This window comes from Sycon ciliatum, chromosome 1, assembly GCF_964019385.1.
Source record: "Sycon ciliatum chromosome 1, ocSycCili1.1, whole genome shotgun sequence".
NCBI lineage: Eukaryota > Metazoa > Porifera > Calcarea > Leucosolenida > Sycettidae > Sycon > Sycon ciliatum.
The window spans coordinates 68,708,420-68,721,473 of NC_088643.1; the positions used below are offsets into that span (position 1 = coordinate 68,708,420).

The 13,054-nt window shown below is 46.5% G+C and overlaps 1 protein-coding gene across 1 annotated transcript in view; it reads right to left on the bottom strand.

Moving 5' to 3' along the window:
• Nucleotides 1-328: 328 nt before the first annotated feature.
• Nucleotides 329-13,054, bottom strand: part of LOC135805107 (uncharacterized) — a 34,654-nt gene continuing 21,928 nt past the window's right edge. The window contains exons 6-7 of the mRNA XM_065319106.1: nt 10,078-10,329; nt 329-8,004 (exon numbers count right to left, since the gene is read on the bottom strand). Of these exons, the coding sequence (XP_065175178.1) occupies nt 817-8,004; nt 10,078-10,329 (7,440 nt within the window). The 3' untranslated portion in view covers nt 329-816. The remainder of the gene's footprint in view (nt 8,005-10,077; nt 10,330-13,054) is intronic.

Genomic DNA, 13,054 nt, shown 5'->3' on the forward strand with positions numbered 1-13,054 from the left:
TGCCTCAGAGGTCATCAAGGTGGTAGACGGTGTCGTATTACCCTCGACCGTATCTGTCCCGAACCGTACCATCAAAGACGACTGGCCGGCCACAAACAGCTGGCCACGATATTCAAATAGGGCTTTCAAATGCAAGATCATAACGTGAAGCAACTTGGAAGGATTAGTATGTATGCGAAGTGTATCGGGGATGCATGCAGGGCGATAGTGCGGGTTCGAATCCCAGGTTATGTCTTGAAAAAAATAAGAGAAGTGAAAAATTTATTTTTGCCTAGGTCGTCAAGGCAAAAAAGCATAGCGTAGGGCCCCGAGCTTCCAAGCTCTCTCGTTATGTGGCTGCAATTCATTTGGTACTAGCCTCGGAATCATGCCAGAAGCCAGAGGTAAACACAACGCTGACCTGCAATCTTAAAAGAGAACAGGGCTGTAGTGGTTCTACAAACGCACCAAAGACATCTTGTAACTAGCTTCGTTACTACAAATCACAAGTGTGTGGGAATACAGAGAACGACAGAGAGATCAAAGGAAAAGCCAGGCAGGCAAGTACAGCTAAATTGTCAGTGCATCCACTACAAGGGCCAAAGAGAAATAAAACCAGGACTACTTTAAGTTGAAAAGGGCCTACACTGCTGGTGTGCTCCATAGGTAAACACATTCCCAGTACAGTGGGATGATAGAAAGCAAAATTGCGACCATGCATGCACGTGCAAAACAATATGATACACATGTACATTAGATTTCTCAACCATACTGACAGTTTGTTCACATTATCCTTAGTACTTTTCAAGTAGTTCAGGATGTTCAACGGATGGTTCTCTATGGCTGAGAATCCTCGGCATAGGAGATGCAAAGGTTGGCGACATCCGTGCGTCCACTTGGTCCACGATCAAGGTCATGCAGCAGTCGTACACCATCTGAAGCTGCTTCCGTAGAGAGACTAGCACCATTTATCGCCCGAACTGTGACAAACACGAAATCACTTAACTTGCTCAATGCTGAAGAGGAGATCTCAGCTGACTGATTCAGGCCAGCAGACGCCCATCCATTAATGTCGTCAGAGTAAGGTTGTGAGCCAATGGCCCACTCGTATGCAACGATATAGCTCTCTGTATCCGTGAAGCCACTCCACTGAGCAGCTAACGGTACGGTTGAATCCTGGCAGTCGATGTCAGACATTCCATGCCCATCGATCACGTGACCTTTCTCTGGTGGGCTGTTGTCAATGATGACTACAGATGATGATGTCATCACCGAGAACAAACCGGCTGCATTAGTGATCTTGACGTTAGCTACTGCTGAGGTAGTTCCTGATAGCTTTTCCGGGTTGAACTGCTGGTTGAAAGACGTGATCAGTCCAGTTGATGTCCATTGCTCTACATCACAACGCTCTGCTGCACTGCCAAGACAAATACTGTAATCTGCTATGGGACTTTCCAGATCAGTTGCATTCTCCCAGCTCACATCTAATGAACCGTTCGCAGTCAAGTACACAGCCTGATCAGTTGTCTGATTGTTCAGCGTAATCACTGATGTTATTGGTGGTGTGTTGTCAACTGTAACTCCATCAGAGGTGAACCATGATACTTTTCCAGCACCATTTTCAGCTCGTACTGTGGTGAAGTACACCATACCACCACCCTCTATCAGACACAAAGGTGGTCCACATGAAGCAGAAGTATTCGTACCAGCAGCGGTGTAGTTCAAGATCTGAGTTCCACCTGGGCTTGTGCCAATAGCAAAATGGAATTCTTCAATGCCACTATCCAGATCTGTGATGGTCTCCCAATGAGCCTCGATCAAAGTTGTACTGTTCGTGTAGTTCATATCGTAGGTGCCTGGTGGTCCATCTAGTACTGCGCCTATCGACGGCGCAGTACTATCGAACACCAATGGTTTGCTTTTCACCTGCGTCGTTAAGCCGACACCATTGCGTGCCGTCACTGTTGCCTGATACAGCTCACCATCAGTTGTGTTGGAGACTGGAAGTGTAAATGATGCATTCACCCGTACACTGTTCACCAGCGCCACCATCTGTGTGCTGTTGTCGTGAAGGACAATGTCGAAATTTGCAAGACCAGATTCTGGATCCTTGAAACCACTGCAGGTTATGCGCAGTGCTGGCATATCATCCTGAATCGTAGCCCATGTGACGCTGACAGCTCCCGGTAAAGGCGGTGTAATATCAACTACAAATCCGCTCGAGCTCCTCTTACTTTCCAGACCAGCACCATTCTTGCAAGCAATGTGTGTAAAGAGTGTCTCACCAGAGGGTAGGGTGACATTGGGAGTCAGAGGTGACTCGTTCACGCCAGTGTTTTCCCTTTCCCAGAGTACAGAGTCATTTTCCGTTCTGATTGATAATGAGCAGGAGTCTATACCGGACTGTTGATCCGCATAGCCATTCCAGTACAGAGATGGTGCACTGGGACCAAGGTGATACACAACAAGGTACTGTTGCTTGTCAGAGCCTTCCTGTACATAGCCTTGAGTGGGAGGCGAAGAGTCGAGCATGATACCATCGGAGGATATCGTCGTTACCAATCCTGCCTTGTTGATAGCCTGCACTGTCACAATGTACTTCACTCCAGAGACCAGTTTGCATGTGTGGCATGTGCCAGCTGTTGCAGAACCAACCGAGCGATAGGCCATCATTTCCTCCCTGTCGTTGCTATGTCCGATGCACCAGCGATATGTTAAAGAGCTCTCCGAGTCATGGAATCCCGACCATATGGCGGAAATAACTCTCGACATCGGTGTGTAGTCCACATCCACACCAGTCTCTCCATCATTGACGTTTCCTGCTATCGGAGGAGTGGTGTCTATGAATGTTTTGCAATTCATTCTCGTGCTGAGATCATCAGAGTTTGTTGCCTCCAGGTACATGGTGTATGCCTGTCCACCAACTAGAGCAAGTGCCGAAGACTGCAGTATGCCCTGCTCCTGATCAATACCCTGAGCGGTCCATGACATTATGTCTTGCAGCGCATTGAGACCAACACACCAGCGAAGCCTGATGGATGTTTGAGGATCCTTGATTCCAGAGAACGATGCCCGTAGCGCGGACACATTGCTGCTGAATGCACTGCACGTTAGTGAGGAGATGGAAGGCGGTGTGATATCAACGATTACAGACTTGGTGACACTGAGATTGGCATAGTCTGTGCACGTGATATCCAATGTTAGTCTCGTGAACTGATCATCACTGGAACTACCTCCAAAGGGAATAGGAACTTGAAATGAGCAGTTTGAGCAATCGCAACCTGTCGAACTGGTATTGATGAGAGTCGAATGGTTCATCAAGGCCCAGTTGCATGATTTGATACCTGTCTCGCGGTCATAGAAGTTGGAACATTTGACTTTGGCACGTGAAGTCCTTACATCCCTGCAAGTGACAGAACCAGGCGTTGGTGGTGTAGTATCCAAAATCAGAACGGATGTTGCCATTGAGGACTTCAGTTTTGCACTGTTGATTGCGCGTACAGTTATATAGTACTTTTCTCCAGCGGTGATACTGCAATTAGAGCAGGTTGCATTCAGAACGTTGCCAATATACGTGCTGTCCAAAACCTGACACCCACCGGAATTCACACCAATTGACCACGCGTACCCGTCAATGCCACTCTCCTTGTCAATGGCTGCCGGCCATGACGCCGAAATGCTGTTGAGTGCTAGTTGAAACGTAGCAAGCACTGGCCCACTCAGACCAGGCGGTGAAGTGTCAATGGTGACTTGCTGTGATGCCATGGTTGTGTTGAGTCCAGCACCATTTGTACAAGTCACTGTCACCATGTATGTACCTTGATCTACCATTGCTAAGCCACTGGCTGTGGCTTCAAGATTTAGACCCACGTTTGCACTGGCCAGAACACTGTAAGGATCAGTTGTTGTTCCAATAGCCCATTCGTATCCAGTAATGCCCGACTCTGTATCCACACATGCACTCCATGAAGCAGTGAGTCTCGTCGTGCTGGACCAGTACTGTTGTGCTTGGACACGACTGGAAGCTGGTGGAGTGTCATCGACTATTGTCGACGGTGATACCTTTGCAGATGACATTCCAAACCCATTGAGACATGAGACTCTGCATTGTAGTGCCTCACCTGTCTTGGGTGCAGTGTGAAGTTGCACAATTAGCGATGTTGAATTGTTATCTTCACTTGCACTACCCAGCAAAGCAGAGCTGTTGACGTTGATGATATCAGCAGTACACTTCCCGACACCACTTTCATGGTCAATAGGCTGGGACCAAGTGCATGGTACATAGCTAGTGTTCTTCACGTAGAGCATGTTCTGGTGTGTGTTTTTGCCAATTACCACATACTGTACGCTTGGGGGTGTGCCATCATACAGCACAGGGCTAGTACACCGTTGCGTGTGCTGTCCCGCACGATTGCGGGCCACCACACTACCGTAGTACACTTGTCCCGTGATGAGGGTAAGATTGGCCTGGGATTGTGTCGTCACGTTTGCTGCGTTGATGTAGCCGAGGAGCTGATTGCCGTTGCAGGAGACACCCAGTGACCATTGGTAATACCAAATACCACTCACATTGTCGGCGACTCCAGGCCACTTTAATGTGGCTACGGAACCTTGCAGAGTTAAGACAGGTTTCTGTTGAAAAACTGGAGAGCTGTCGTCTATTGTTATTCCAACACTTCGACTGCTAATGTTGGATCCAGCAGTGTTGATAGCCTCTACAGATACAACATATGTCTGACCGCTTTGCAGATTCAGGTTTGTTACTTCTGTTGATAAGGCAAGCCCAACGTCAGTGAATGGCTGGATATATGTAGGATCCGATGTCGTACCAATCGCCAATTTGAAGCCAGCAATGTCACTGTGGATATCTTCAAATGCTGACCAACGCGCAGCCAGAGTGGATGTGTTGGACTGGAATAAACGACCTGCCAACCCAGTCCCAGTTAGGATGATACCCTTGGTCGGAGCTGTTTGGTCTATCAGTACTCCATCTGTTGAGATGCATGTGGAAATGTTGGCATTGTTTACTGCGCACACTGTGACGTAGTACTCATTCAGGTCTGACAGGGAAAGAGATGTTAGTGTATAGGAGGACAGAGATGAATTTAGTCTCACCGCAGACTTTACATTGGTTGATCCTTGCGCTGTCCCTGCCGCCATTGTTAAGTGTGATACGCCTGACTGGAAGTCGGAAGATTTCGACCAGGTCGCAGTGAGCTGGGTATGATCATTTTGATGATCGCGGTCTCGAGAAAGATGAGATCCATCAACAATAACAAAGCCATCTGGTGGGGTGATATCCACCAGAACACCGTCTGACCAAGCTACTGAAGACAAGCCTGCTTTGTTGACTGCTCTGACTTGCATGCAGTAGCGTACGGATGTTGTCACTGCCACAATTCCACTGCTTTCTGTGTTGCTACCAGCATCGAAATCACTGGGATTCAGAAGGATGCTGTGGCCGCAGTACGCATAATTCCAGTAGTATTTTCGAATTCCACTCTGTGCGTCTGTAAATCCTGCCCATCGAAGGTTGAACTGTGTGTTAGTTGATGTATAGTTGGCATCATCCGTGGAAGCACAACCATCGCTGCACAAATCAATCACTTGCCCGGATACTGGTGGGCTTGTATCGATGGTTACACCGTCACTGGATACAGTTGTTGTTCGACCGACTTTGCTCGTGCAGCTTACCACAGCATAGTAGCGAACTCCACTCGTCAGCTTCAGACCTGGAACTATGGCTTTTGTTGTAAGTCCATATGGCCTTGCAGTGGCTACATCGTATTTTCCTGGAGCTGTGCCAATTCCCCAGGTGTAAGAGGCGATACCACTCAATGCAGTGAAGCCTTGCCACCTGCTGCGCAATTGAGTTGAATACATTTGATAATCAATGTCTACCAGCGTTCCTGTTGTCACATCAACGTCGAGAACAGTACCTCCGGCTGGTGGCTGTGCATCTATTGTGACTCCATTCGAACATCCAGTGGCGGAGTTCCCGGCATTGTCCACAGCCTTCACACATACAATATACTTTGTTGCATGGGACAATTGTAGCCCGGTTGCAGTGGCATTTGTTTTCCTCCCAACACCAGTGTACGGATAGACAAGCTTTGTTGCTTTGTCATTCTGGAGAATAGACCATTCGAAATGGTGAATACCGAGTCCTGCATCATTAAAGCCCTTCCAGTTTGCACTCAAGATCGAGGTGCTACTCTGGTACATTGCATCCCCAACTAGGCCGTCATTCACCGTGCCTGATCGAGGAGCTGTGTAATCGACAACAAACTCCTGGCTCGTTGAAGACACCAGGTCTGCCTGATTTGTCACTCGAATCTGCAGTGTATAGATATGGTTGTCCAAGAATCCCTTAGATGAAGTGATCTTGTCTGACGGTTGGGTGATGTGAGTTGTGCAAGGAAACGCGGAACACACAAACATCTTATATCCTTGGCTAGAACACACTGCCACGGTGGATGTTGTATCACAAATCTGCCACTCCAGTACTTTCAGTCCACTTTGAGTATCTCTCGTGTTGGCCAGCTGAAATTTTAAGTCCAGCGTAACGGTGTTGAGAACGCGGTCGGAGTTGGAAAGACTTGAGGGCAGATTTATTGACAGTTGACCAGTTTCTGGTGATGAATCATCAGCCGTTATTCCATCGGATGAAAACTTGGACAGCAATCCGGCTCTGTTGGCAACTTGCAGTGTACAGTAGTATTTCGTACCGCTTACCAGAGTGAGTCCTGCTGCTTTACATTGTCCAGTGCTAAGATCAACAGTAGCACATTGGTGACCAGATAGTATATTGCCAGTACCAGCCAGTGTTCCTATGGACATTCTGTAACTTGTCAGGTCAATGCCGCTTTCAAGATCTTTGATTTCCGAAACGGGCCAGTGAATGCTCAGAGACACCATATTCGACTGATAATCGTTGTCTTCATATTGAATCTTGGTAGCTGGCTTTGCCCCATCATAAATTACACCAGTTAATGTCGGTGGTGTTGAGTCAACTAGGAATGGAAGTGATACTGAGCTCAGCGTATTGAGCCGTACATTGCTGGCCGCAATTCGAAACCTGTAGACATTGTTTTGAACCAGAGGTGCATTCACTGGTATTTGGACTGCAGCGCCACTGGCAGATTGAGTAGTGATGGACGTTTTGCCATCCGACAGTGTCAGTACACTGCCGCCAGCGGGAACATCAAAGTTGCTTTTTAAGTGGTAGAGTTGCACAGTGTATGTAACTTTGTCACAAGGTACGGTGTACTTCTGCAGCAATAGCTGTATGGATGTCGTACTGGACACGAAACCACCACTGACCGAGCCAAGGTGAAAATGGTTGATAGGTCCTAAGGGAAGATTAGAGCCATCACTTGCCTGTTGTAAGGTGATTGATCCAAGAACGATTGGTGTTCCAGTCAGTAGCTTCAGAGATGTGTGTGCACACGCGGCCAATGTGCCAGTACAGGATGTGTCCGGGTGGTCACATTGATCTTTCTGATGATAGCAAGTAGTCGATGTTCCGTAGTACGTTACCACACAGCCAAGCGGGGAAGGCGCATTTCCATTGCAGGTATTCTTGGCCATACACGGACCAACAATAGGACAGCTGTAGCCAGTACCGGCACATACTCCACTTGTGCATCTATCCTGGTAAGTGCAGAGATTACCATCGTCACACGTTCTTCCATCTGCCATTCTAGACCACCCGTAAGGATTCAGGCCAAAGTTGCACTGGTGGCACTTCTTTCCAGGCTGAGGAGTGCGGTCAGCGTAGCAGCGTCCCCCGATCCAGCATCCACATTTGCCGTTGATAGCACATCCCTTGACATTAGCACAGTAACCTGATGCACTGCAGGCCTGGCAAGGTGATACACATTCATGTTTGTAGTTGTATCCTGGCTGACATTGACCATGCTGGTTACAAATGTCTCTCCGCGTACAAATGTCTCCGTCAGAGCAGGTTGTGCCATAAGGTCGATTTGTCCAGCCAGTAGATCCACCCCATGATGAAGAGCAGTACTGTGAAATGACGAGAGAAACATATATCACAATGAATGACTCGCCTAGTCAAGCTGAACACTGCATTCCAAAACTTCCAATGCATCATTCTAAGATGTTCCTTATTAGGTCAAGTAAAAAATTGATTGTTTATCGCCCGCGACCGCCCCGAATTTTCACCCTACCGGCCAAATTATTTTATTATTTAGTACTGGTAAATGTATTGTATGTACTGCAGTCTACAGCCTCTAATCAGCATGGCCGTAGATTTTCGAAGGTCAAGTCCACAGACTGAACCACAACTTAGTTGCTATGGGCTTGAAAAGTGAAATTGATTATCAGCCGCCTGATTTTCTTCATTTTTTCCGTTCGTTGTTGCACTTTTCCATATTAGAATCTTCAAAAGGGTCTTTCAAGATGTTATTCATGGCTGATGACTCATCTGCATCACATGGATTTATCTCACTCTGCGCCAAAATGGCTTCAAAACAAATAAAAAACGAAGTAAAAGGCGTGTCTGGGGTTGCAAACACAAACCCTACAGCCATACATACAAAATAAAAAATAAAATAAAAAACTCCCGTCCGCCCCGATTTCTCGGCGGGAAAAGCTGACGATAAACAATCAATACAGTCAGACGTCGCACAACCTCACACTGCATCCGTTTTCCACAAAGAATATCCGGATAGGCGAGGGAACCGGATAATCGAACAAACATACTGTATGTATGCATGGCATATGTTGTAAATCGGTAACCAGCGATTTTCTTCCGGATGGCGAGGGATCCGGATAAAAGAGGACCGGATAAGCGAGGTCTGACTGTATAATTTACATGCCCTTAATCCACGGTCATGAATTACCGTACTCAAGCCATTAGTGCCCACGCCTGTTTTTTCAAAGTCCATCACTTGCGGGGCATTATTCAAGAGAGGGCACAATTTTTCAATGCTAATACATTTACGTCAGCCAGCATAAACACAAAGAAATAAAAGAAGAACAGAGTGCTAGTTTACTCTAACTTTTTTTTAGTTAGCAGTGCTGCCAACCTGCTGAGTCTGATTTGCGTACTCGGACTGCTCAATTTCCGTATTTTCCAGACGGTTTTCCGTACTACATGTACCAATTGTTTTTTAATCCCATGATTTATAATTTATTTTTTGCGACATTTGAAACGCGGCCTTGTCACTGTCTGAGGCTCGAGGGTGCGGTCAGGAACACTGGTTTTAGCGTGACACTGATAGCCCCCTACTCCGCAGTTTTATGTAATGTGCTCTGCATGCAATTACATGTATGTACATAGTACATCTACATGTAGAAAAACTGGTTCATAGTCACCTGATCCATACTTCTCAGTTTTCCGTACAATTTCGGTCAATTTCCGTACTGCGGACAAAGGAGTGAATTTCCGTACAAATGCGGAAAAATACGGAAGTTTGGCAGCACTGCTCTAGTGTGAACTAATGGCGAGTGAGTGGAATTCCGGAACTACATTTAGGCTGCTGAGTATACAGAAGAACCAGTTATGTGCACTTTTGTTTACAGAGTGAGTCAATAGTGCATCGCTATAGTGCATCGCTATAGTGCATCGCTATAGTGCATCGCTATAGTGCATCGCTATAGTGCATCGCTATAGTGCATCGCGATAGTGCATCGCGATAGTGCATCGCTATAGTGCATCGCTATAGTGAATCGCTATAGTGAATCGCTATAGTGCATCGCTATGCCGCGACTTTGCTAAAGCATCTCAAATCATGATGTAATCGCAAAACATCACCAAGTTGCCGGAGTATAGTGCCCCCATACTCTATAGGTACCAGTAGCATAGGTACTGTTGCACGTGCATTATTGATCAAATTTTATCCATGGTAGCACCATAATTCTGTCTTTAGAATCGAAATATTTCCCAAATCTAGACTGTTAAAAAAGGGGATATGCATTATACTCAGGTGCGTGTTACACTCGGGCAAATACGGTATACCGGTATGTCTGCATTCTATTCTACCAACTCTACCCACTTCACAACGAAAAACGTGACTCGTATAGATGAATGTACATGATATTGTTATCTATCCAGAGATACTTCTTTTTACATACCTGACACTGAGGAGATTGGCTGTTGGTATTTCCATTATTGTAGCAACTTCCTTGAATTCTACACCGGAATGCATTGACATTACAACCACCAGCTCCGTTGCAGCTTTCACATGATGAGCAACTGTATCGCGTACCTGAGCAGGAGCCGCTTCGACACACATCGCTCTTTGTGCAGGAGTCACGGTCATTACAGCTCGCACCGGACTGTGCTTGCCAGGAATTGCGCGTCCATGTATACCATGCATTGCAGGTCTGCAACATGCACATACACACACACACACCACACACCATTGACCATTTGACGCCCATCGCCGGAGGTGAAGATAGCGATGCCACAGCAGAAGCCATAGAAGCTTGTGCTGGGATTGCACCATTCAACAGCTTGCAAGGCTGAAGAATTGACCACCACTATTCAGCCTGGTCTACACCACACAGCTACATTTGTATGAAGTGGCTTTTTCTGGTCAGTGAATCCCTACTTTTTGGTCTTTTTCATTTTTTTCCCGCACACACATCACACCACATACTCCGGCATTCACTGGTTGTTGGTAACCACCCAGGAGAATGAAAGAAAAGTCAGGAGGAGTCTGAGAAAGAGACGTGTGTGACCATAATCGTCGGGAATCAAACCCGCAACTTCTTGATTGGAAATCGCTGCACATACCACTGCGCCATATGGGACACACACACACACACACACACACACACACACACACACACACACACACCTCAGACCTCAGACCTGCCCATCGCAGAAGCGATGATAGCGAACAGCTATGTTAGACATAGCAACTTGTGCTGGGATTACACCATTCAACAGCTTGCAAGGCTGATGAATTGACCGCCACTATTTTTAGCCTGGTATCCACCACACAGCTGATTGAAGTGACTTTTTCTGGCCAGTGAATCCCTATTTTTCATTTTTTCATTTTTTCATTTTTCCCACATACACACACTCATGCACACACATACACACACACATACACACACTTGTACTTGTTGCTTACTGCTAAAACTGGTCACGTGGGTCTCCCTGGGGGAGGGGAGAGAGACTCAAAAGGAATCTTGGAAAGATGACTCAATTGGCTATTGAACCGCCCAACGGCCGACACCCCCTGAAATCCCCAAAACTCTGGGTGGACTTGAAAATGATCCCACTTATGGGCTCACCACACCTCAGCAAGTGGGTGAGGACAAGGTGCAGAAAAAGGATTGACGGCATCAGGGTATCCGTCCAGGGAGCCAACTGCAGGTACCCCTGCCCCCAGTGAAGGTAATACTTGCTACTAGTGTGGGTGGCTAAATCAGAGTGGATCTGATATAAGCTTCACTAGCACCATTGATTACACAAGAGTTAAAGGGAAACTGAACGCCAAAAATAAGTATGGCTTATCCGAAGGAGAATTGGGCACTGATTCCGATGAGCTATGTCTCGAGCCGATCAGAGGAGAGGAACTGTGTCAAATTTCATAAATAACACCTCCCATATTTGGAAATTGGCCTTGATGACGTGCGTACTGCTTAGCTGTCACCATGCTGTGCATGTTCAGCAGTGTAATTGAATGGAAGAAAACAATTACTTTGGTGTTTTGCAGCTCTGTTTCGTTCCCTGACGGTAACCAAATCTAGATGTAGGAATCTGTTGAGCAGGAGAGTGACACATGTCTTCCCGAAGGCTGTCCAGGCTGCAGTGGTGATGAAGAAGACACGATCATCACCCCGAGATCGATCGTAGCGAATTGGAAAACTCATGGTGAATTTGCTTCCACTCCAAGGCAATGTCGAGGTATGAAGGGTGCTTGTACTGCCTTCCAAAGTGAAGAGGAGATGAACATTGCTTTGCATAGCTGTTGCTCTATGCCAACTTACCTACTCTTGCTGGTACCGTAGTGGCATATTGCAAATTTCGTGGACGAACAACTCTAGTCACTAGTGGCTAGTGAGCAACACTAACAGGTGAGATTTTTCAATTCGACAAAAATTGTTTTTGTTTGAGAACTGACAGTGGCAGTCATTAGACTCAGTAGGTGTCTCTCTGCTGCTTCTTTCCCTTCATCGGTAGGGTTGTGCTTGAAGTAAAAATAAATAGAAAATGTGGAACAAAAATCTGATCATGTAATTCGAATTTGAACTTCAAAGTATGTGTACATCAAATCACAAAAATGACTGTCAAGGTTGTGCTGTGCATTGAAAAAGACTGGGAGCTGGCAGCAATGGAAAGGGTAGAAACGAAACCAGTAATGCAGAGTATTCATAAGGTAGAGGGAGATGAAAACGGGAGAGGAGTAGTGAGCACTTCAGTTTGAAGTAGTGTCAATAGACAGCATCGTGTTGCATACGTTGTGAATATTGTGTGAATCTAATAATTGTCACGAAATTGATATCCAAAATTATTATCCCCTGAGTAGTATTATGGTGTTCTCCTGTGTTTACATGCAGAGCCTTGACGTTGCTGGACGAGCGACAATATAAATTACATAAACAGTATTTCGGAGTATTTCGCTCCTGCTCTTGTAGCAGTTGAGCACTCTTGCGTGGGGTAGTGCCTTTGCTGTTTGCTGTATGCAGAGCTCACTGACTTGTCAGTTTGAGCACTCTGGCAAGGTACGTTCGGGCCTGATTGGAAATTTTTATTTCCATTGCTATCAGGTTCGGCCTCATTTCCTCTGTGCTGCGCTGATGAGTCCACAAAGGACGAAACAGTTCTGTCCGCAGATTGAGTATTTCGCTCCTGCTCTTGTAGCAGTTGAGCACTCTTGCGTGGGGTAGTGCCTTTGCTGTTTGCTTTATGCAGAGCTCACTGACTTGTCAGTTTGAGCACTCTGGCAAGGTACGTTCGGGCCTGATTGGAAATTTTTATTTCCATTGCTATCAGGTTCGGCCTCATTTCCTCTGTGCTGCGCTGATGAGTCCACAAAGGACGAAACAGTTCTGTCCGCAGATTGAGTAAATTACATAAACATGTAGCTCGTGATGT